The 22220-nt window shown below is 44.7% G+C and overlaps 1 protein-coding gene across 2 annotated transcripts; it reads left to right on the forward strand.

Moving 5' to 3' along the window:
• The first annotated feature begins 2030 nt into the window (after positions 1-2030).
• On the forward strand, positions 2031-22195 carry NONO (non-POU domain containing octamer binding). 2 transcript variants are annotated; one of them, XM_055268548.2, is made up of 12 exons: positions 2031-2549; positions 3223-3279; positions 11646-11808; positions 12782-12975; positions 15252-15553; positions 17612-17707; positions 17898-18094; positions 18430-18514; positions 18889-18991; positions 19531-19570; positions 19769-19878; positions 20980-22195. In XM_055268548.2, the coding sequence occupies exons 3-12, from the start codon at positions 11655-11657 to the stop codon at positions 21112-21114; spliced, it is 1416 nt and encodes a 471-aa protein (XP_055124523.1). In that variant the 5' UTR covers positions 2031-2549; positions 3223-3279; positions 11646-11654; the 3' UTR covers positions 21115-22195. The 2 variants fall into 2 exon arrangements, with proteins under 2 accessions (XP_055124523.1, XP_055124524.1); XM_055268549.2 differs by having other exon boundaries at positions 2510-2549; positions 3220-3279.
• The last annotated feature ends 25 nt before the right edge of the window (positions 22196-22220 follow it).

A 22220-nucleotide genomic window follows, 5' to 3' on the forward strand; every position in this document is an offset into this window, starting at 1 on the left:
GCAATATGGTGAAACCCTGTCTCTACAAAACATACAAACCCCCCGGGGGGAGTTGTGCACTCCTGTAGTCCCCGCTACTGAGGAAGCTGAGGTGGGAGAATCGCTAGAACCTGAAAGGCAGAGGTTGCAGTGAGCTGAGTTTGTGCCACTGCACTGCAGCCTGGGTGACAGAGCAAGACTGTCTCTAAGTAAATAAATATAAACAGTACATATATAGAAAATAGAAACGCAAGAAAGTGGTCATAATTGCTATCTCTAGAGAATGAATAGAGGGAGAGACTTTTTTTTTTTTTTTTTTTGAGACGGAGTCTCACTCATCGCCCAGGCTGGAGTGCAGTGGCGCAATCTCGGCTCACTGCAAGCTCTGCCTCCTGGGTTCATGCCATTCTCCTGCCTCAGCCTCCCGAGTAGCTGGGACTACAGGCGCTCGCCACCACGCCGGCTAATTTTTTTTTTGTATTTTTAGTAGAGACGGGGTTTCACCGTGTTAGCCAGGATGGTCTCGATCTCCTGACCTCGTGATCCACCCGCCTCGGCCTCCCAAAGTGCTGGGATTACAGGCGTGAACCACCGCACCCGGCCAAGACTTTTCTTTTTATACTGTTGGGTATTGTTTGATTTTTCTTTTTTTTTTTTTTTTCCATGAGTAAGTATTAGTTTTCTTCTTCTTTTTAATTGAGACGGGGTCTCACTCTGTCAGGCAGGCTGGAGTGCAGAGGCGCAGTCTCCACTCATTGCAGCCTCTGCTTCCCGAGCTCAAGCTACCCTCCCACCTTAACCTTAACCTCCTGAGTAGGGGGGACTACACGGACACTCCACCACGACCGGCTAATTTTTCCTTTTTTTTTTTGGAGATGGAGTTTCGCCATGTTACCCAGGCTGGTCTCGAACTCCTGGGCTTAAGCAATCCTCCCGTCTCGGCCTCTCAAAGTGCTGGGATTACAGGCATCAGCACTGCACCTAGCCAGAATTAAAAATTCAGGTTCTCAGCCGGGCACGGTGGCTCATGCCTGTAATCCCAGCACTTTGGGAGGCCGAGGCGGGCGGATCACGAGGTCAGGAGATCGAGACCATCCTGGCTAACACAGTGAAACACCGTCTCTACTAAAAATACAAAAAATTAGCCAGGCGAGGTGGCGGGCGCCTGTAGTCCCAGTTACTCGGGAGGCTGAGGCGGGAGAATGGCGTGAACCCAGGGGGCGGAGCCTGCAGTGAGCCGAGATCGCGCCACTGCACTCCAGCCTGGGCGACAGCAAGACTCCGTCTCAAAAAAAAAAAAAAAAAAAAAAAAAAATTCAGGTTCTCAGTTGCATTAGTCATATTTCAATGGCCACTTATAGTTAGTAACTGCCACATTGAACACAGCAGACATAGGACCTTTCCATCATTGCACACAGTTCCATTGAACAGCCCAAGTCTAGATCATTGTGTCCCCACATAAGGTGGTGCCCATTGGGATACCCTGCAACCCTGAGTGTGAATTAATTAATGGGAATTAACAACACATACTTATCAATTGATCCTTGTAGTCCTTGGTTAACCATGGGGGCGGGGCGAGTTAGGCATTACTGAAACAATGAAGGTTAGTTACTGATAGGCCTCCTATGGAATATACAGTCTGATCTAGAGGCCTACAGTATATCCATGGCAATGATGACACCTGTTGAATCTCTCTGCAAATCATAGGAACAATAGTGATGTTTGGACTGCTAGGTTTTCTGGTTACCATGGAAATGAGGGGGCTGGTTACAATTCTGTGTAATCACGCAGAGACTAAGGTATGATGCACCCCCTCCTCCCCCACCCCGTCTGTAACCATGACCAAAGAGTTGACTATTTCAGTTGTGTCTCCCGAGTAGTCCCAGCAACAGGAGAAGCATCTAGAAATATGATTAAGTATGGGGTGTCAGGATGCAAGCCCTAACAAGGAAGTGTGAAAAAAGAAACATGGCGGGGCATTTTTTTCAGTAGGAAAAGGCCAAATCTATTACATTGAATACAATGACATTGTTACTCTTGCTTCTTGCACAGGCGCAGTGCAGGACTGCTCCGAGCACGCCTACGCGCGCATTTTCTCCCCTTCCTCCCCCTCTTTCCACTTTCCTCTCCCTTTTTCCCCTCTCCTTTCCCCCTCCCACCACTTGGTCTTTCAGTCTTTCAGTTAGTTCGTTTATGTCTCTCCTTCCGACCCCCACCTCTCCCTTTCCTTTTCCCCCTCCCCCTTTCCTTTCCCGTCTCACGCGCCAGGTCGCTTGCACATGCGCATTAGGTACAAAGCCTCGCTCTTTGTCCCCATCTGTCGTTCACACGAACTCAAGCCTTTGGCATTCGGCAGCCAATAGAATCTAAGAAATGGCGGAATAATGATTCCGCCTCGGGAGCTAAACCTTGATTGGCAGTTCAGCTAACCAATCGAGAACGCCACTTTGTACCCCTTGGGAGGCACCGAGCTCCGTCGTCTCGTTTCCGGCGGTCGCGCGCTCTTTTCTCGGGACGGGAGAGGCCGTGTAGCGTCGCCGTTACTCCGAGGAGAGACCAGTCGGTAGAGGGTGAGTTTTGGGACGGCTTGGTTCTTGTTTGGGAGGGTAGTGGGATTTCTTGGAACAATCAGCGAAGGAAGAGGCTAGGGCGAAGCTAGGTTTGGAGGGTGGATGGGCGCTTCCGAGGTCCCTTGAGGCCTTGTCTCTGCCGCCACACTGCCTTCTCAGCCCACCCGCGAGGGCCCACCTCTCTCAACTCGCTTGGCTTCGGGCTTTGCGCGTTTTCGTTCCCGCCCTGTTTCTTTGTGCAACTCATCTTCGAATCTTACCCGTGTCAGTAAGTTGCCGGCCTCTGAGCCGCCCTGGGCCCGAGGGTGTGGGGTCTATTATGAGAGCGCTGAAGTCGTGGTTCGTTGGAGGAGGAGGCGCTTTGTCGGGCGCTCCTCCTCTCGGCCCCGCGAGGCCATTAATTCAGAATGGGCAAGTGGGGCCCCTCAAGCGATATTTCTTTGTCAAAACTCTTAGCTGGAAAGTTCGTCTGCATATCCAGAGCCCACCGCTTTCGTAGTCAGATTTCTGTATGCCCTTTTTCTAAAGTCTTACCGCCTAGCTCCTTGACGCATTTATATAGCATCACTTTTTAAAATGAAACTTAAATTTATGGATTTCGCATCGAGTATTTTATTTTCCAGTTTGAGAAACTCTTACCATAACCTGACACGTTTCTTTGTGTTTTTAACAGAGAAGTCGAGGTTAGAAGGAACTGGGAGGCACTTTGCTGTCTTCAATCGAAGTTGAGGTAGGTGTAAGGGATAGAGTTGCCAGACAAAACACGGGGCACCCAGTTGAATTAGAATTTCACCTACACAACCAATTATTTTTAAGTATATGTTGCATGGTTTCAGTTAAATTTCAAATTTAATTGTGGGTTGTGTATTTTATTTGCTAAATCTGGCAACTCTAGTGGGGGGGGCCCTGGCTTTATTTATACTGTGTCTTTGTCCACCTTCCTTGTTATTAAATGAAAAGTCCTAAGAAACTCTTAGAGAAGGACCTTAGTTCATTTTACAGCTTTCAGGCTGGCCATCCAGGCGGCCATCTCAGTCTTGTAAATTTATACCAGATTTAGATTTCAGATATATGTGATATAGTGTTTGGTCCTCTACCTAAACATTTGTTTAACTGTAGCATGCCCAGTGGTTAGAGTCTTTCTCAACCAGCAATACGTATTTTCTCTCAAAATTCTTCATCAGGATTATTGGTCTCAGGGACACATAAGTAGACAGAAATCTTTGCTGCTGATCTTTGCGCTGTGTTCTCTTTTCAGAGGCCCAGTATTTAGGCGACAGTGAATTTATTACTCTAAAGAGGGTTCTGCACATATTTCCAAATTATATTGGTGGTCATCAGAAGTAGGTGATAGGAAGAAATACTTCTCAAGGTACTTGCTACTTGGTGGGGACTGTTACAGGTGCCTTATTATGACAGTCTTCACTAGTGCATTCCATCCTGGGCCTCTCCGGGGCCAGGGGAAGAGAGATGTTTAACATCTGGAACCCAAATAGGAAAAGATTTGATTCTGATGCCCACCTTGCCCCATCCCCAACTATTTCCAGGGTGGACTTTAGATTTTGTATGTTTTAACTTCCTGCTTTTATATCTTATTTTTTAAAACACTATTTCCTTTTTTTTTTTTTTTTTTTTTTTTTTAAAAGGTATCTCATTTGCCATGAAACTGCTACACCTGCTCATGGCATTTAAAATCCTCACAACTTTTTGAGAAAACGATGTTGCAGTATGTGGCAAGAGTCACAGGATAGATTCTATTTTTAAGAATTTATCCTATGGAAATAATTAAATGGAAATAAAGCCGAAAGCCAGAGGACATTTACTGCAGCATTATAATAGGAAAAGCCAAAAACAACTACCTAAATGTCTTATAGTAGGGAGTAGTTTAGTAAAGTAGTACATCCTGGTGAACTTTATATAGTCATTAAAAATTACAATTATGTTGACATTAGCAGAAATGAGGAAACTCTGAATATACAAGGGTGTATTATCAGTTACTGAAATGATAATGTATGTCTAAGCAAGAATGGAAAATTGTGGGAGGAATATTTAATCATGGATATGTCCAAAGATTTAGCTATGAGCATTGATTATAATGGTGAAAAATTGGAAACAACCCAGGTGTCCAACACAATAGGGACTTGGCTGACAACTGAATGCTGTGTCCGTTAACGTAAAAGATTTAATGACGTGAAAGCTGTTTATGATACATCATAAAGTGGAAAAAACAGGTTACAAAATAGTTTTTATCATATCTCATTTCAAATACATAAATTAATGACTAGAAGGATATACCAGCATGTTAACAGTGACTTTTTAGTGGCAGGTCTATGGATTTTTGTATTTTTATTTTTTTATTTTGGTTTTTCTAAATTTTCTATATTAATACATTTTATAATAAGTATCTGTAATTTCTGTTTAAAAATTTTTAAATAAAATTTTAAGTTGTAATTTCTGATACCTTATAACTTTAATGAGAAACAAAATTGATTAAATGATATAAATGTGAAAATTTAAATCTTGGCTGAAATGTCAAATGTTGTGAGGTTTACCATCTGCCTCCTTCTACTCCCTATCCACTTTACCTTCCTCCCCCATTTTTATTTATTTTCCCATAGCACTTACCTCTTAAGTACTATATAATTTACTTATATATATTGTCTCTCACTAGAAGCAAGTTCTGTGGGCAAGAATTTGCTTTGTTCACTAATCCACTCTAACCATCTAGAATAGTGCCTAGCAAATGGTAGGCATTCACTGAATATTTTTTGAATGAAATTGTGAATTGAAAAATTTTCAGTAACCTACAAGCAATGCATTTGTTTTCATTTTTGCCTACCTTCTGTTCCTTGTCTGTATTCACATCTTTAAAATTAGAAAAAACCCTTTCCCTGTTAGAATATCAGACATACTCATGTTTATGTGGTCTTCATAATTTTTAATTCTGTGAACATTCTGTTGTATAGATGTACCGTACTTTCATGAAAACCATTCCCCTGATTTTGGAAATTTAAGTCATTTTTATTGTTTTCTTACCATAAAGGCCATTACAATGAACATTTTCACGGGTGTAGTTTTTAATTTTAAAATTATTAGGATAAATTTCCAGGAGTAGAATTTCCAAATTAAAGACTATGAATTAACATCTTGATAACTCTTGTTACCTGTTTTCTTACTAAACTTTTGGTTACAGAATTTGGTAATTGCATTGATGTTTTCAGTTTTGGTGGGATGTGACATAAAATAGATTAGGAATGTTTTTATACACATGAAAGTATTCCCATATACTCATCATCAAAATCAGTAGTTACCAAGCCTTTGTCGCTTTTCTTTCATCTGAGAAATATACTTTTCTGTGTTTATAATTATTTTTTGAGACAGACTCTCACTTTGTTGCCCAGGCTGGAGTGCAGTGGCACCGTCTTGGCCTACTGCAACCTCCGCCTCTCAGGTTCAAGTGATGCTCCTGCCTCAGCCTCCTGAGTAGCTGGGATTACAGATGCCCACCTAATTTTTGTGTTTTTGGTAGAGACGGGGTTTCACCATGTTGGTCAGGCTGGTCTTGAACTCCTGACCTCAAGCAATCCACCCTCCTCGGCCTCCCAAAGTGCTGGGATTACCAGTGTGAGCCACCACGCCCAGCCAATTTTATTTTATTTTTGTTTGTTTTTATTTTATTTTTATTTTGTTTTGTTTTTGAGACAGTCTCAATCTGTTGCCCAGGCTGGAGTGCGGTGGTGTGATCTGGGCTCACTGCAACCTCTGTCTCCCAGGTTCAAGTGATCCTCCCACTTCAGCCTCCCAAGTAGCTGGGATTACAGGTGCACACCACCACACCTGGCTAATTGTTGTTGTTGTTGTGTTTTTGTTTTTTTTTTTTTTTGGAGACGGATTCTAGGTCTGTTGCCTAGGCTGGAGTGCAGTGGCACAATCTTGGCTCACTGCAACCTCCATCTCCCAGGTTCAAGCGATTCTCCTGCCTCAACCTCACGAGTAGTTGGGATTACAGGTGCCCACAACCACGCCCAGCTAATTTTTGTATTTTTAGTAGATACGGGGTTTCACTGTGTTGGCCAGGCTGGTCTCGAACTCCTGACCTCATGATCCACTCACCTCGGCCTCCCAAAGTGCTGGGATTACAAGCGTGAGCCACTGTGCCCAGCCTAATTTTTGTATTTTTAGTAGAAACGGGGTTTCACTATGTTGGCAAGGCTGGTCTTGAACTCCTGACCTCAAAATGATCCACCCACTTCTGCCTCCCAAAGTGCTGGGATTACAGGCATGAGCCACCGTGTCCTACCTAATTTTTTTTTTTTTTGAGACGGAGTCTCGCTCTGTTGCCCAGGCTGGAGTGCAGTGGTGCGATCTCAGCTCACTGCAACCTCCACCTCCTGGGTTCAAGCGATTCTCCTGCCTCAGCCTCATGAGTAGCTGGGACTACAGGCGCCCACCACCACGCCTGGCTAATTTTTGTATTTTTAGTATAGACAAGGTTTCATCATGTTGGCCTGGCTGGTCTCGAGCTCTTGATCTTTGTGATCCGCCTGTCTCAGCCTCCCAAAGTGCTGGGATTACAGGTGAGCCACCGCACCCAGCCAATTTTCTCTATTTCAAAGGAAGCATATAGTATTAATAATACGATGCTCATAAAAAGGTCCTTTTCTGCATCTTTCCTTCAGCTAAATTATTACTAGAATGTCTTGTGTTTGAGGGAATGGATTTAGGTTTGATGTCCTTTTAATTTCTGGAGAACTGTCCTTGAACAAGGAAGTCTGTCCTCAGTTTGTTAACCTGATCAATTTGAAAATTTTCATTTTAAAACTCAACTTTTGATTTCAGTCCGGATTATACCAATAATCTTCTTGTTTTTTTATTTTTTTTTTATTTTTTTTATTTTATTTTTTTTTTTTTGAGACGGAGTCTTGCTCTGTCTCCCAGGCGGGAGTGCAATGGCGCGATCTCGGCTCACTGCAAGCTCCGCCTCCCGGGTTCATGCCATTCTCCTGCCTCAGCCTCCCGAGTAGCTGGGACTACAGGCGCCTGCCAACACGTCCGGCTAATTTTTTGTATTTTTAGTAGAGATGGGGTTTCACTGTGTTAGCCAGGATGGTCTCGATCTCCTGACCTCGTGATCCGCCCGCCTCGGCCTCCCAAAGTGCTGGGATTACAGGCTTGAGCCACCGCGCCCGGCCTTTTTTTATTTTTTTAATTTATTTATTTTGAAACGGAGTTTTGCTCCTGTTGCCCAGGCTGGAGTGCAATGGCCACGATCTTGGCCCACCGCAACCTCTGCCTCCCGGGTTCAAGCGATCCTCCTGCCTCAGCCTCCCGAGTAGCTGGGATTACAGGCATGTGCCACCACGCCTGGCTAATTTTGTATTTTTAGTAGAGATGGGGTTCTCCATGTTGGTCAGGCTGGTCTCGAACTCCCGACCTCGGGTGATCCGCCTACCTCGGCCTCCCAAAGTGCTAGGATTACAGGCATGAGCCACCACGCCCAGCCTATTTATTTATTTTTGAGACCAAAAATATATTTTCCCTCCCAGGGTGGAGTGCAATGGCAGCATCTCTGCTCACTGCAATCTCGGCCTCCTTGGTTCAAGCAATTCTCCTGCCTCAGCCTCCCAAGTAGCTGGGACTACAGATACACGCTACCACACCCGGCTAATTTTTTGTATTTTTAGTAGAGACAGGGTTTCACCATGTTGGCCAGGCTGGGCCTGAACTCCTGACCTCAGGTGATCTGGCCTGCCTTAGTCCCCCAAAGTGCTGGGATTACAGGCATGAACCACTGCACCCAGCCTATTTTTTTCTCTTTTTTTGAGACAGGGTCTCATTCTGTTGCCTAGGCTGGAGTGCAGTGTTATGATTTGCCTCACTGCAACCTCCTCTTCCTGGGCTCAAGTGATTCTCCAGCCTCAGCCTTCCAAGTAGCTGGGACTACAGGCATGAGTCACTGCACCTGGCCTCCCCTCCCCCCTACCCTTTTTTTTTTTTTTTTTTTTTTTTGTAAATACTGAGTCTTGCTATGTTGCCCAGGCTGGTCTCAAACTCCTGGGTTCAAGCCATCTTCCTGCCTCAGTCTCCCAAAGTGCTGGGATTACAGGCCTGAGCCACCATGCTGGCTTCATTTGTTTTTTTTTTTTATTTCAGTGTTTGGGAGCACAGAGCACTTGTTTTCTTTTTAATCTTGTGTTGATTTTTAAATGACAGAATTTAACATTGTATTATTTTTATCTTTTTTTTTTTTTTCTTGAGACAGGATCTCATTCTCCCTGTCCAGGCTGGAATACAGTGGCGTGATCACAGCTCACTGCAGCCTCAGCCTCTCAAGTAGCTGGGACTACATGAGTGTGCTATCATGCCTGGCTAATTTTTTTTATACATATTTTTTGTAGAGGTGGGGCTCACTGTGTTGCCCAGGCTGCCCAAGCAGTCCTCCTGCCTAGACCTCCCAAATTGCTGGGATTACAGATGTGAGCCACTGTGCCCAGCCTATTTATCTTTTCTTTTTTTTTTCTTTTTTCTTTTTTTTTTTTTTGAGACAGTTTCACTTTTGTGCAATGGCGCAATCCCGGCTCACAGCAACCTCCGCCTCCCAGGTTCAAGTGATTCTCCTGCCTCAGCCTCCTGAGTAACTGGGATTACAGGCATGTGCCACCACGCCCCACTAATTTTTGTATTTTTATTAGAGATGCGGTTTCACCGTGTTGGTCAGGCTGTTCTTGCACTCCTGACCTCAGCTGATCCGCAGGCCTCAGCCTCCCGAAGTGCTGGGATTACAGGCGTGAGCCGTCTCACCTGGCCTATCTTTTTATGTTTGCTTTTATTGCTTTAGTAGTCATTTGTCTTTCCACTGTAATTAATAAATATTTAGAGTGTGTACCGTATGCCAGTAGTGAGCCAGCATTTTTACACGTTTATTCTCATAGCCTCTTTGAGAGACAGGTATTTTTATCATCCCCTTTAGAACAGCTGAAGAAACAGGTATAGAATAATTTACTAGTAAGTAGTACACAATTGAGGAACACAATTCAAACCTAAGGATGCCTAACCTCACGGCCCATACTAGTACCACTGTTATTTCCACAGTATGTACTGTGGGCTAGGATTGGTAGGTACCAGAGAAGATAAGACTTTACTAGTCTTTGTCCTTGTGATAACCAGAATCTATTTCAATCATTTTCTTTTTAAAATGTGCTTAAATGTGTGATGGGGCGAGTTTTTAAGAGTAGATTCTTTTTGGAAAAGTAGTTTTCTATTAATGTGTAGTATTGAACTGGGAAGTTCTTTAAGCGATTCTAGTGCAAACAGTTCTCATCCAGTACTCATTTAGTTTTTATGTCAGTATAACTGCTGATGCCTCGTTGTTTCTAGATTTTTATTTTATTTTTTAATTTTTTATTTTATTTTATTTTTGAGACAGAGTTTAGCTCTGTTGCCCAGGCTAGAGTGCAGTGGCACAGTCTCGGCTCACTGCCAGCTCCGCCTCCTGAGTTCACGCCATTCTCCTGCCTCAGCCTCCCGAGTAGCCAGGACTACAGGCGCCCGCCACCACGCCTGGCTAATTTTTTGTATTTTTAGTAGAGATGGGGTTTCACCATGTTAGCCAGGATGGTCTTGATCTCCTGACCTCGTGACATGTCTGCCTCGGCCTCCCAAAGTGCTGGGATTACAGGCGTGAGCCACTGTGCCTGGCCAGATTTTTTTTTTTTTTTTTTTTTTTTTTTTTGAGACGGAGTCTTTCTCTGTCCCCCAGGCTGGAGTGCAGTGGCGCGATCTCGGCTCACTGCAAGCCCCGCCTCCCGGGTTCACGCCATTCTCCTGCCTCAGCCTCCCGAGTAGCTGGGACTACAGGCGTCCGCCACCACGCCGGCTAATTTTTTTTTTTTTTTGTATTTTTAGTAGAGACGGGGTTTCACCGTGTTAGCCAGGATGGTCTCGATCTCCTGACCTCGTGATCCGCCTGCCTCGGCCTCCCAAAGTGCTGGGATTACAGGCTTGAGCCACCGCGCCCGGCTGCCTGGCCAGATTTTTATATTTATTTTTTATTTTTTGAGATAGGGTCTTTCTTGGTTGCCCAGGCTGGAGTGCGGTGGCACAGTCATGGCTTACTACAGCCTCTAACTCGTGGGCTCAAGTGAACCTCCAGCCCCAGCCTCCTGAGTAGCTGGGACTACGGCGCCACTATGCCCGGGTAGTGTTGTTTTGTTTTGTTTTGTTTTGTTTTGTTTTGTTTTGTTTTGTTTTGGAGACGGAGTCTCACTCTGTCACCAGGCTGGAGTACAGTGGCACGATCTCAGCTCACTGCAACCTCCACCTCCCAGGTTCAAGTGATTCTCCTGTCTCAGCCTCCCAAGTAGCTGGGATTACAGGCACCCGCTACCATTCCTGGTTAGTTGTTGTATTTTTAGTATAGATGTGGTTTCACCATGTTGGCCAGGCTTGTCTCGAACCCCTGACCTGGTGATCCACCCACCTCGGCCTCCCAAAGTGCTAGGATTACAGGCTTGAGCCACACGCCCAGCCTGCCTGGGTCATTTTTAAATGTTTTTGTAGAGATGGGGTCTCATGGTGTTGTCTAGGCTGGTCTTGAACTCCTGGGCTCAAGTGATCCTCCCACCTCAGCTTCCCAAGTACCTGGAACCACAGGCGTGCGCCACCACACCCAGCTAATTTTTGTATTTTTTTGGTAGAGGTGAGGTTTCACCATGTTGCCCAGGCTGGTCTCAAACTCCTGGACTCAAGCAGTCCTCCCACCTCTGCCTCCCAAAGTGTTGGGATTACAGGTGTGAGCCACTGCACCCAGCCTTTTTATTTATTTTTTCTTTATTTTTTTCCTTTTTTGTTTGATTTTTACTAAATTTTGTAACCTCCAGAACGCAAGATTTTTTTTTTTTTTTTAACATAGTTTCCATATACAACACTGATAGATTTTTGAATTGTTCTTTGTCGTGATTGTTCAAAGTAACCAATTGTTTGCCTCTGGCAAAAGCCATAGCACCAAAGGTGATGAATTACATATAAGTCATCAGGAAGGTGGCTGATTGTGTTATTAGTACTGAATTTATTTATTAGTCTACTTTTTCTTTGTAGGGTGCAAAAATGCAGAGTAATAAAACTTTTAACTTGGAGAAGCAAAACCATACTCCAAGAAAGCATCATCAACATCACCACCAGCAGCAGCACCACCAGCAGCAACAGCAGCAGCCGCCACCACCGCCAATACCTGCAAATGGGCAACAGGCCAGCAGCCAAAGTGTGTATATGCTAGGTGATGGAGTAGAAATGGATTCCCTCTGGGAATGGTTTCTTGGTTTTTAGATTAGTTTCTCGGACTTATAAGGGAATAGGCCTCTATGGCACACCTTTGTTCTTTTTTCTCTTTACTTATGATGGAAAAGGCTGGTTCTCCAAAACCAAGGAGCAAACATGTATGACAGCAGTTGAGTACAGGTTGCTCTGCTGTGTTGGCACATTCTACTGCTAAACAGCTGTCTGCATGTTTTACCTCAGCTTGGTTCTTAGAGGTAGTCATCAGATGACTGGTACTTAAAAAGAATATAGAAAAGTCTTTAAGGCTTAAATGGAGAAGTCTGGTACTGAGTACTGTACTTTTAGCCTTGAGCCTGTACCAGCTCATTGTAAAAAGTCTTTAAGTATATGTTCCTGTTTGAGTACCGATTGTGTGCCTCTAAGACTAGAACCAATCCCAACTTTATTTCCAGAGATTACTATAAAGAATTGCTCTTTCCTAACTCATTTCATTCTGTTGCCCCCAGCCTGAAAGAATGGGAACTGTTAAGGTTATGAAAATTGGTGAGAGATTAGGAAAATGGAACAGTTACTTTGTTTTTAATTTTTTTTTTTTTTTGGTTTATTCTCATCTGAAGGTATGTTTTGAATGTTAAAATCTGATCCCTTGTAACATAGGGCTCCTTCCTTGAATTGCTTAATTTTCTCTTTGGCCGGTAGTGCCTATATTTTTCTCTCTCTTGCTTAGTCTAGCTTGGCTTCTGGCCTGTCGTAGAGCTGTTCAGATGTCCTCTGCATACTGCTTTCACATTCTAAGGCACAGTTTACTCATAAGTGGTTAGGTTGCCTTGGGAAATGGTGTTTGCATTCTCTACAACAATTAATGTTTCCTCATCTATCAGTGGTTATAGGTCTTTGAGGGTACAACTGTAATTCTATTTCCCCAGTCTTCTAAGTGACTGTGTGTCTTCTCTCAGATGAAGGCTTGACTATTGACCTGAAGAATTTTAGAAAACCAGGAGAGAAGACCTTCACCCAACGAAGCCGTCTTTTTGTGGGAAATCTTCCTCCCGACATCACTGAGGAAGAAATGAGGAAACTATTTGAGAAATATGGAAAGGCAGGCGAAGTCTTCATTCATAAGGATAAAGGATTTGGCTTTATCCGCTTGGTGAGCAACTGTTGGCTTTTGAGGCATGTGCTCTAAAGGTGGGGAAGCTGGAGAATAATAGATATGCAAAAATAGGCAGTGGAAATAATTCTCAGATGATTTGTTCATTAAAAGCTTGATGAAACAGAACCACAAAAATGGCACATTTTAATTTTTCCTCATAAGTTTTGTTTCAAGGATAACAGGTTTTTTGCCTAGGATACTGGAGCTAAAGTATGCCCTTTGGAACTTTTTTTTTTTTGAGACGGAGTATCACTCTTGTGGCCCAGGCTGGCGTGCAGTGGCGTGGTCTTGGCTCACTGCAACCTCCACTTCCCGGGTTCAAGCGATTCTCCTGCCTCAGCCTCCTGAGTAGCTGGGATTACAGGAGACTGATACCACACCCGGCTAATTTTTGTATTTTTGGTAGAGACGGGGTTTCACTGTTTTGGCCAGGCTGGTCTCGAGCTCCTGACCTCAGGCGATCCACCCACCTTGGCCTCCGAAAATACTGGGATTACAGATGTGAGCCACCGCACCTGGCTGGAACTTTTTTGTTTTAATTAGGAAATTTCAAACATATAGAAGTAGACAGAATAATAATGAACCTGCATATATGCATTGTATAGCTTCAGTAATTAGCAAGTTGTGGTTAATTTTGTTTTATCTGTACCCTTCCCCTATTTGGTCCCCCCATGATCAAGAGATGGGTATCTCACCATGTTGCCTTGGCTATACTTGAATTCCTGAGCTTAAGCAATTCTCTGTCCTCAGCCTCCTGAGTAGCTGGGACAATAGACAACGCACCATGGTGCCTGGTTTATTTGTATCTTTAAAAAATTATTTTAAATTGAATTAGCCAGGCATGGTGTACGTCTGTAGTCCTAACTGCTCAACTAGGCTAAGATGATAGGGTTGATTGAGCCTAGGAGTTTGAGGTTACAGTGAGCTATGCTCATGGCACTGCACTTCAGCCTGGGTGATAGAGTGAGACCCAGTCTCTTAAAAAAAAAAAAAAAAACTAATGATGGTAAAACATACATAACATAAAATTTACTATCTTAACCATTTGTAAGTGTAGACATTATTTTAAAATCTGGTTCAATTTAGGGAAAGTATATGAGAGGAAAACATTTCTAGACATTATCTACCTCCATAAATGGAAGAGAATAATGTGACAGCAGGATCACTGGATGGGGTGGTCAGAACTGATTTTCATTCCAATCTGCCAAGTCATTTTCTCTGGGTATCAGGTTTCTCTTTAGTAATATGAAAGGGATCCCGTCAAGGTTCCTGGTTCCAAAGAGGCTTCTTGGAGGATATTCGTGATTCTGATACATACCTAGCAAAAGTTAGACTGAGCATGGTGGCTCATGCCTGTAATCCCAGCATTTTGGGAGGCCAAGGTGGGCGGATCACTTGAGGTCAGGAGTTTGAGATCAGCCTGGCCAACATGGTTAAACCCCGTCTCTATTAAAACTACAAAAATTAGCTGGACATGGTAGTAAGCGCCTGTAATCCCACCTGCTCAGGAGGCTGAGGCAGGAGAATTGCCTGAACCTGGGAAGCGGAGGTTGCAGTGAGCTGAGATTGCTCCACTGCACTCCAGTCTGGGCGACACAGCAAGACTCCGTCTCGAAAAAAAAAAAAACTAAAATATTCTAGGTGGTTTTAGGGTGGTCTTGGTGTTTTTGTTTTTGTTTTTTTTTTTGAGACGGAGTTTTGCTCTGTTGCCCATGCTGGAGTGTGGTGGCGTGATCTTGGCTCACTGCAACCTCTGCCTCCCGAGTTCAGGCAATTCTCCTGCCTCAGCCTCTGGAGTAGCTGGAACTACCGGTGTGTGCCCCTGCGCCTGGCTAATTTTTTGTATTTTAGTAGAGACGGGGTTTCACCCTATTGGCCAGGATGGTCTCGATCTCCTGACCTCGTTATCCACCCGCCTCGGCCTCCCAAAATTCTAGGATTACAGGCGTGAGCCACCGTACCTGGCCAGTGGTCTTTGTTTTCTGGAAGATCTGTTGTCACTTGGGAGAATAATACCCATAAAATTAATGACCACCTAAGTGTTATTGATTTCTAGAACTACATGTGATTTATTGCGAGGCCATCAGAAGCAATCTAGGGTGGCCAAAGAGCTGAAGCACACAGTTAAGTTCTTTCACTTCTGTTTCTTTGTATGGTTGTTTAGTTTTTCTGGGGAGATATTTTGTTATTGAACTACACTGCTTTAGACTGTTGATGGCTGCTAAGGTGTTCTTTGTCAAACTGAGTTATTCTAATTTTCCTCTGCTTCCTAGGAAACACGAACTCTAGCGGAGATTGCCAAAGTGGAGCTGGACAATATGCCACTCCGTGGAAAGCAGCTTCGTGTGCGCTTTGCCTGCCATAGTGCATCCCTTACAGTTCGAAACCTTCCTCAGTATGTGTCCAACGAACTGCTGGAAGAAGCCTTTTCTGTGTTTGGCCAGGTAGAGAGGGCTGTAGTCATTGTGGATGATCGAGGAAGGCCCTCAGGAAAAGGCATTGTTGAGTTCTCAGGGAAGCCAGCTGCTCGGAAAGCTCTGGACAGATGCAGTGAAGGCTCCTTCTTGCTAACCACGTAAGTGAGGGTCATTTTCAGACCTAGACCTTAGATTGCTAATTCCTTCCATGGTCTGGAGAGTTAGCCTCTAGTAACCACTTTTCTATGTTAAAAGACTTTCGGTCAGCCTGGCATGGTGGCTGACTCCTGTAATCTCAGCACTTTGGGAGGCCGAGGCAGGCGGGATCACCCGAGGTCAGGAGTTCGAGACCAGCCTGACCAACATGGTGAAACCCTGTCTCTACTAAAAATACAAAAATTAGCTGGGTATGGTAGCAGGCACCTGTACTCCCAGCTACTTGGGAGGCTGAGGCAGGAGAATCGCTTGAACCCAGGAGGCAGAGGTGGCAGCGAGCTGAGATCACGCCACTGCACTCCAGCCTGGGCAACATAGTGAAACTGCCCCAAAAAAAATAAATAAAAGGCTGGGCGCAGTGGCTCACGCCTGTAATCCCAGCAATTTGGGAGGCCGAGGCGGGTGGATCATGAGGTGAGGAGATCAAGATCGTCCTGGCCAACATGGTGAAAGCCCATCTCTACTAAAAATACACAAATAAATAAACTAAAAATACAAAAATTAGCGCACCTGTAGTCCCAGCAACTTGGGAGGCTGAGGCAGGAGAATCACTTGAACCTGGAAGGGGGAGGTTGCAGTGACCCGAGATTGCGCTATTGCACTCCAGCCTGGCGATAGAGCAAGACTCTGTCTCAAAAAAAAAAAAAAAAAAAAAAAAAGACTTTTGGTCCAGGCGGGACAGATCACGACGTCAGGAGATCCAGACCATCCTGGCTAACACAGTGAAACCCCATCTCTACTAAAAAAATACAACAAATTAGCCGGGCGTGGTGGCAGGCGCCCGTAGTCCCAGCTATTCCGGAGGCTGAGGCAGGAGAATGGCGTGAACCTGGGAGGTGGAGCTTGCAATGCGCCGAGATTGCGCCACTGCACTCCAGCCTGGGCGACAGAACAAGACTCCGTCTCCAAAAAAGAAAAAAAAAAGACTTGGTATTAGGCTGGGCGTGGTGGCTCACGCCTGTAATCCCAACACTTCAGGAGGCTGAGGCGGGTGAATCACGAGGTCCTGAGTTTGAGATCAGCCTGGCCAAAGTGGTGAAACCCCGTCTCTACTAAAAATACAAAAATTAGCTGGATGTGGTGGTGGGCACCTGTGATCCCAGCTACTCGGGAGGCTGAGGCAGGAGAATCACTTGAACCCGGGAGGTAGAGGTTGCAGTGAGCTGAGATTACACCACTGCACTCTAGCCTGGGCAACAGAGGAAGACTCCGTTTCCAAAAAAAAAAAAAGACTTTTGGTACTAAGTGAGCTTTCTCATACGATTTTTGCTGTAACCTTACATTAATAGAAGTGGGATGACGATTATGAAAAATAACTTTTTAGTCATTTGGTAGGTTGTCATTTAATCAGTGTTAAGTCTCTCTTTGAAGTTTTAGAGCTCTGAAAAGTTGATTTGTGCATGCAGTATCTCTTAGTGTTTACCACAACTCATTTCTCAGAGTGTCTGTAGATGTTTAGGTTGTACTTAAGTACTGCACCTACCCACTTGGAATATCTTTTTGAGACTGTATTCAGAGATCTAAGTCCTGATTTCGTCCTATCAACCCCAGATTTACTTTTTTCTTTTTTCTTTTCTTTTTTTTTTTTTGAGATAGAGTCTCATTCTGTAGCCCGGGCTGGAGAGGTGCAGTGGTGCAATCTTGGCTTATTTCAACCTCTGCCTCCCGGGTCCAAGCAATTCTCCTGCCTCAGCCTCCCAAGTAGCTGGGATTACAGACGTCCGTAGAGTCAGGGTTTCACCATGTTGGCCAGGCTTGTCTTGAACTCCTGACCTCATGATTCACCTGCCTCGTCCTCCCAAAGTGAGGGGATTACAGGCGTGAGCCACCACCCCCGGCCCAACCCCAAATTTTTTATAATGTCATTAGGTATAAAAACTCCTTCAGAAGTGTTTGTCCAATCCTGAGCCCTAGCTAATTCATTGTGCCAGTGACATGTGTAGAGAAGAAGCTTGGTGGGGTATGATTTGATTAACACTGAACTTTGTTCTTTCTCCCAGATTTCCTCGTCCTGTGACTGTGGAGCCCATGGACCAGTTAGATGATGAAGAGGGACTTCCAGAGAAGCTGGTTATAAAAAACCAGCAATTTCACAAGTATGCAGTCTTGATAGATTTCCCTATTAGGTGTTTCCTTCTTAAGGAAGCTTATAAAGGGATATGTAAAAGAGGCAGGTCTTTGCTGCACATGTTCACTGGCAGCCATTATCTTGGTCCTCACAAGGAATGCAATTCTTAGCTGGGGTAATCCTGGACGAAGTTAGTAACCTAGGAACCTTGCCTATAGGGAACGAGAGCAGCCACCCAGGTTTGCACAGCCTGGCTCCTTTGAGTATGAATATGCCATGCGCTGGAAGGCACTCATTGAGATGGAGAAGCAGCAGCAGGACCAAGTGGACCGCAACATCAAGGAGGCTCGTGAGAAGCTGGAGATGGAGATGGAGGCTGCACGCCATGAGCACCAGGTCATGCTAATGAGACAGGGTGAGTCTAGGCCTGTAAGTCTTAAAGCTGAAAGGACAAAATGACATTTTAAAATGGGTTTCTTTGTATCAATTAGCAGAAAGGCCTGAATCTCTGCTTTTATACTTAGAAATATTTTGCATTGATTTTGGTAGATAAATAGGCTTGGAGATGTGGCAGAGATACTGGATTCTGTGGAGAAGGAAATGATAGGTTTAACTTCATTTTGGAATCTGGACACCACAGGTGGTTCCAAAGGAATTAGATCCTCTTTGCTTTCTGGATCTTTATTTGAAGAAAGTCATTAGATCTATATGAAGACAATGAGGAATATTCTTAGTCTGTTGTTTTTTTAGATTTGATGAGGCGCCAAGAAGAACTTCGGAGGATGGAAGAGCTGCACAACCAAGAGGTGCAAAAACGAAAGCAACTGGAGCTCAGGTAACTTTTCTCGAACACTTTTTCCCTGACAGCTCTAAAAGTTAATGTCTCACTCCTCTTTCCTACTGCCATGCTACCTCATGTATTTATAAATGTGTTGGCAAATATTTCCTGGCTGCTTCTCAGGTTCTTTCTTTGGATTGGAGATGTTTTAGCTGCCCATGGTCCTAGAAGTTACCTGCTAAAAAGAAAGCAGCTGAATGCTGGTCTCATGAGGTTTCTTTGGGGGTTGCCTCAGGGCTGGGCACACTTAACAGTGAGTTTCCTGGTGAACTGATAGTTTTCAGTAGGCCAGTCTTCTTGGTTGAGTCCCCTGTTAACCTGCTCAAGTTCTGAAATGTCTCTGTCTTAAATACATTGGTGACTCTCTGTAGGCAGGAGGAAGAGCGCAGGCGCCGTGAAGAAGAGATGCGGCGGCAGCAAGAAGAAATGATGCGGCGACAGCAGGAAGGATTCAAGGGAACCTTCCCTGATGCGGTATATCTCCCATGTGCCCATGATGTACCAGACCAGTCGTGATAAGACAAACAAACTCACCATGAATTGTCTGCTAGGTTACCGGTTATGACCAATTTTCCTGTGTTGTGAAATAACCCTTTAGAAAAAAGAATTCATAAGAAGGAGAGGTAAGGTTTGAAGAGGAGTTCTTGCCTCACAAGCAATATAGGATGAAAAACTGGGTCTGCTGTATTCTGTTTAGACTCAGTGACCATAGGAAGAGATACGGAACCTTGGCGAGTCCTCTGCTGTCCTTGCAGTTGTACAAGTTGGAGTTTCAGAAGCAATCTCTTCCCCCTTTCACCTCTCTGTTGCTAATAGGAGGCTCTGGCTTATGTCCTAGTAGCTCTGTGACCTTGAATTTGTTGCACAACTAGCAAGGGTTGTGCTCCTCAGCTTTCTCAGTGCTCTTTGGATGTGTTACCACTCTATCTACTTCCCTTAGTGTGTGGTCGTTGATGGATTGTGGTAGAATGCACTGCTGTCTTGGACTGTCTTGAGTATTTTTTGTTTTTCAGAGAGAGCAGGAGATTCGGATGGGTCAGATGGCTATGGGAGGTAAGGACTTAGGAGGTTAATGGCTCTGATTTCTTTTTTAGTTTGGTCTTTGGTGAACTATGTAGCTTCTGCTACCTACTTTAAGGGGGTGACATGCATGTCTTACTTAGCCCAGAGGTCTTGTTGAATTGTTTCCTTTGGCATAGAAAGAGACTAACAATCTTTATCCCTTGTACTGATCACACTACTCTGCCTTAGGTGCTATGGGCATAAACAACAGAGGTGCCATGCCCCCTGCTCCTGTGCCAGCTGGTACCCCAGCTCCTCCAGGACCTGCCACTATGATGCCGGATGGAACTTTGGGATTGGTAATAAAACTGCAGGGCCTTAACAGTAATTCTAAATGGTGGTAGGAGGAGAACAGGCATTGCTTTCACAGCCCCTGGGGGCCTACCTCAATTTGCTATAGATAGCAGTCTTTTTTTTTTTTGAGACAGAGTTTCCCTCTTGTTGCCCAGGCTAGAGTGCAATGGCATGGTCTTGGCTCACTGCAACCTCCACCTCCCGAGTTCAAGCGATTCTCCTGCCTCAGCCTCCCGAGTAGCTGGGACTACAGGTGCTTGCCACCATGCCCGGCTAATTTTTGTATTTTTAGTAGAGATGGGGTTTCACCATGTTGGCCAGGCTGGTCTCGAACTCCTGACTGCAGGTGATCCGCCAGCCTCGGCCTCCCAATTTTGTATTTTTGTTAGAGACTGACACGTTGGTCAGGCTGTTTTTGAACTCCTGACCTCAGATAATCTGCCCGCCTCGGTCTCCCAAAGTGCTGGGATTACCAACGTGAGCCACCAAGCCTGGCCCAGATAGCAGTCTTTAGGACTGCTGGTATCCATTAAATGTAACCTCAAGGTCTTTATTTTTGAATCTTGAGCAAACTCAGTCTCTATACTTAATCTAGGAGTTAAGTAAATGCCACCATCTGACTGGCCAGTCTGATTGACTATGTTTGTTGGAGGGAAGTCAATGAAGGCTAGGCATGATCACATAAAATAGTTGTGAATCCAAATACTTCATGGCTCATGCAATCCTGGGGTTGTTTTGGTTATGGTGTTAAAATGCCAAAACTGGATAGTTTTTTTTTTTTTTCTCTTTTTCTTTTTGAGACAGAGTTTTGCTCTTTGCGCCCAGGCTGGAGTGCAGTGGTGCAATCTTGGCTCACTGCAACCTCTGCCTCCCAGGTTCGAGCGATTCTCCTGCCTCAGCCTCCTGAGTAGTTGGGATTACAGGCATGCGCCACCACTTTTGGGGTCATCCACTAGAGTTCTAAACAGATTTAATCACCCACTCCTACCTACCATCAGGAGCCTTGAATAGTTGAATGGAAATAGCCTCCAGTGGAGGGATTACAGATGGGTGGGAAGCTTCCAACAATGGCTCTGTTACAATTTGGCTCTCTTTTTCTCTTTAAGACCCCACCAACAACTGAACGCTTTGGTCAGGCTGCTACAATGGAAGGAATTGGGGCAATTGGTGGAACTCCTCCTGCATTCAACCGTGCAGCTCCTGGAGCTGAATTTGCCCCAAACAAACGTCGCCGATACTAATAAGTTGCAGTGTCTAGTTTCTCAAAACCCTTAAAAGAAGGACCCTTTTTGGACTAGCCAGAATTCTACCCTGGAAAAGTGTTAGGGATTCCTTCCAATAGTTAGATCTACCCTGCCTGTACTGCTCTAGGGAGTATGCTGGAGGCAGAGGGCAAGGGAGGGGTGGTATTAAAAAGTCAATTCTGTGTGGTATATTGTTTAATCAGTTCTGTGTGGTGCATTCCTGAAGTCTCTAATGTGATTGTTGAGGGCCTGGGGAAACCATGGCAAAGTGGATCCAGTTAGAGCCCATTAATCTTGATCATTCCGGTTTTTTTTTTTGTCCATCTTGTTTCATTTGCTTGCCCTGCCCCCGAGACGGAGTCTTACTCTGTCGCCCAGGCTGGAGTGTAGTGGCACGATCTCGGCTCACTGCAATCTCTGCCTCCCGGGTTCAAGCTTGTCCAGGCTGATCTTGAACTCCTGACCTCCACCCACCTCGGCCTCCCAAAATGCTGGGATTACAGAGGTGAGCCACCGTGCCCAACCTCACTTGGTTTCTTATCCTTATACTTCCCCAGTCCCAGAGAAGCTGCCACATACACCACAAAAACCAAACATCCCCCAATGACCTTAGCCCCATTGCTCCATTCACTCCCAGGTGAGAATTCAGGCAAACGTCCACAAAGGTCACAGGCAACGTACATACGGTTCTGTTATACCCCATATATTACCCCTTCATGTCCTAAAGAAGACATTTTCTCTTAGAGATTTTCATTTTAGTATATCTTTAAAAAAAAAATCTTGTGTTAACTTGCTTCCATCCTTTTCTTGGGTGAGAACACCCAGGAATGACCCTTTTGTGTCTATGATGTTGCTGTTCACAGCTTTTCTTGATAGGCCTAGTACAATCTTGGGAACAGGGTTACTGTATACTGAAGGTCTGACAGTAGCTCTTAGACTCGCCTATCTTAGGTAGTCATGCTGTGCATTTTTTTTTCATTGGTGTACTGTGTTTGATTTGTCTCTCATTTGGAGTTTTTCTGAGAAATGGAGCAGTAATGCAGCATCAACCTATTAAAATACATTTTAAGCCTTTTAATTTTCTGTGGTGTTTTTGAAGGGGA

The sequence above is a fragment of the Symphalangus syndactylus genome, chromosome X (assembly GCF_028878055.3).
Source record: "Symphalangus syndactylus isolate Jambi chromosome X, NHGRI_mSymSyn1-v2.1_pri, whole genome shotgun sequence".
Lineage (NCBI taxonomy): Eukaryota > Metazoa > Chordata > Mammalia > Primates > Hylobatidae > Symphalangus > Symphalangus syndactylus.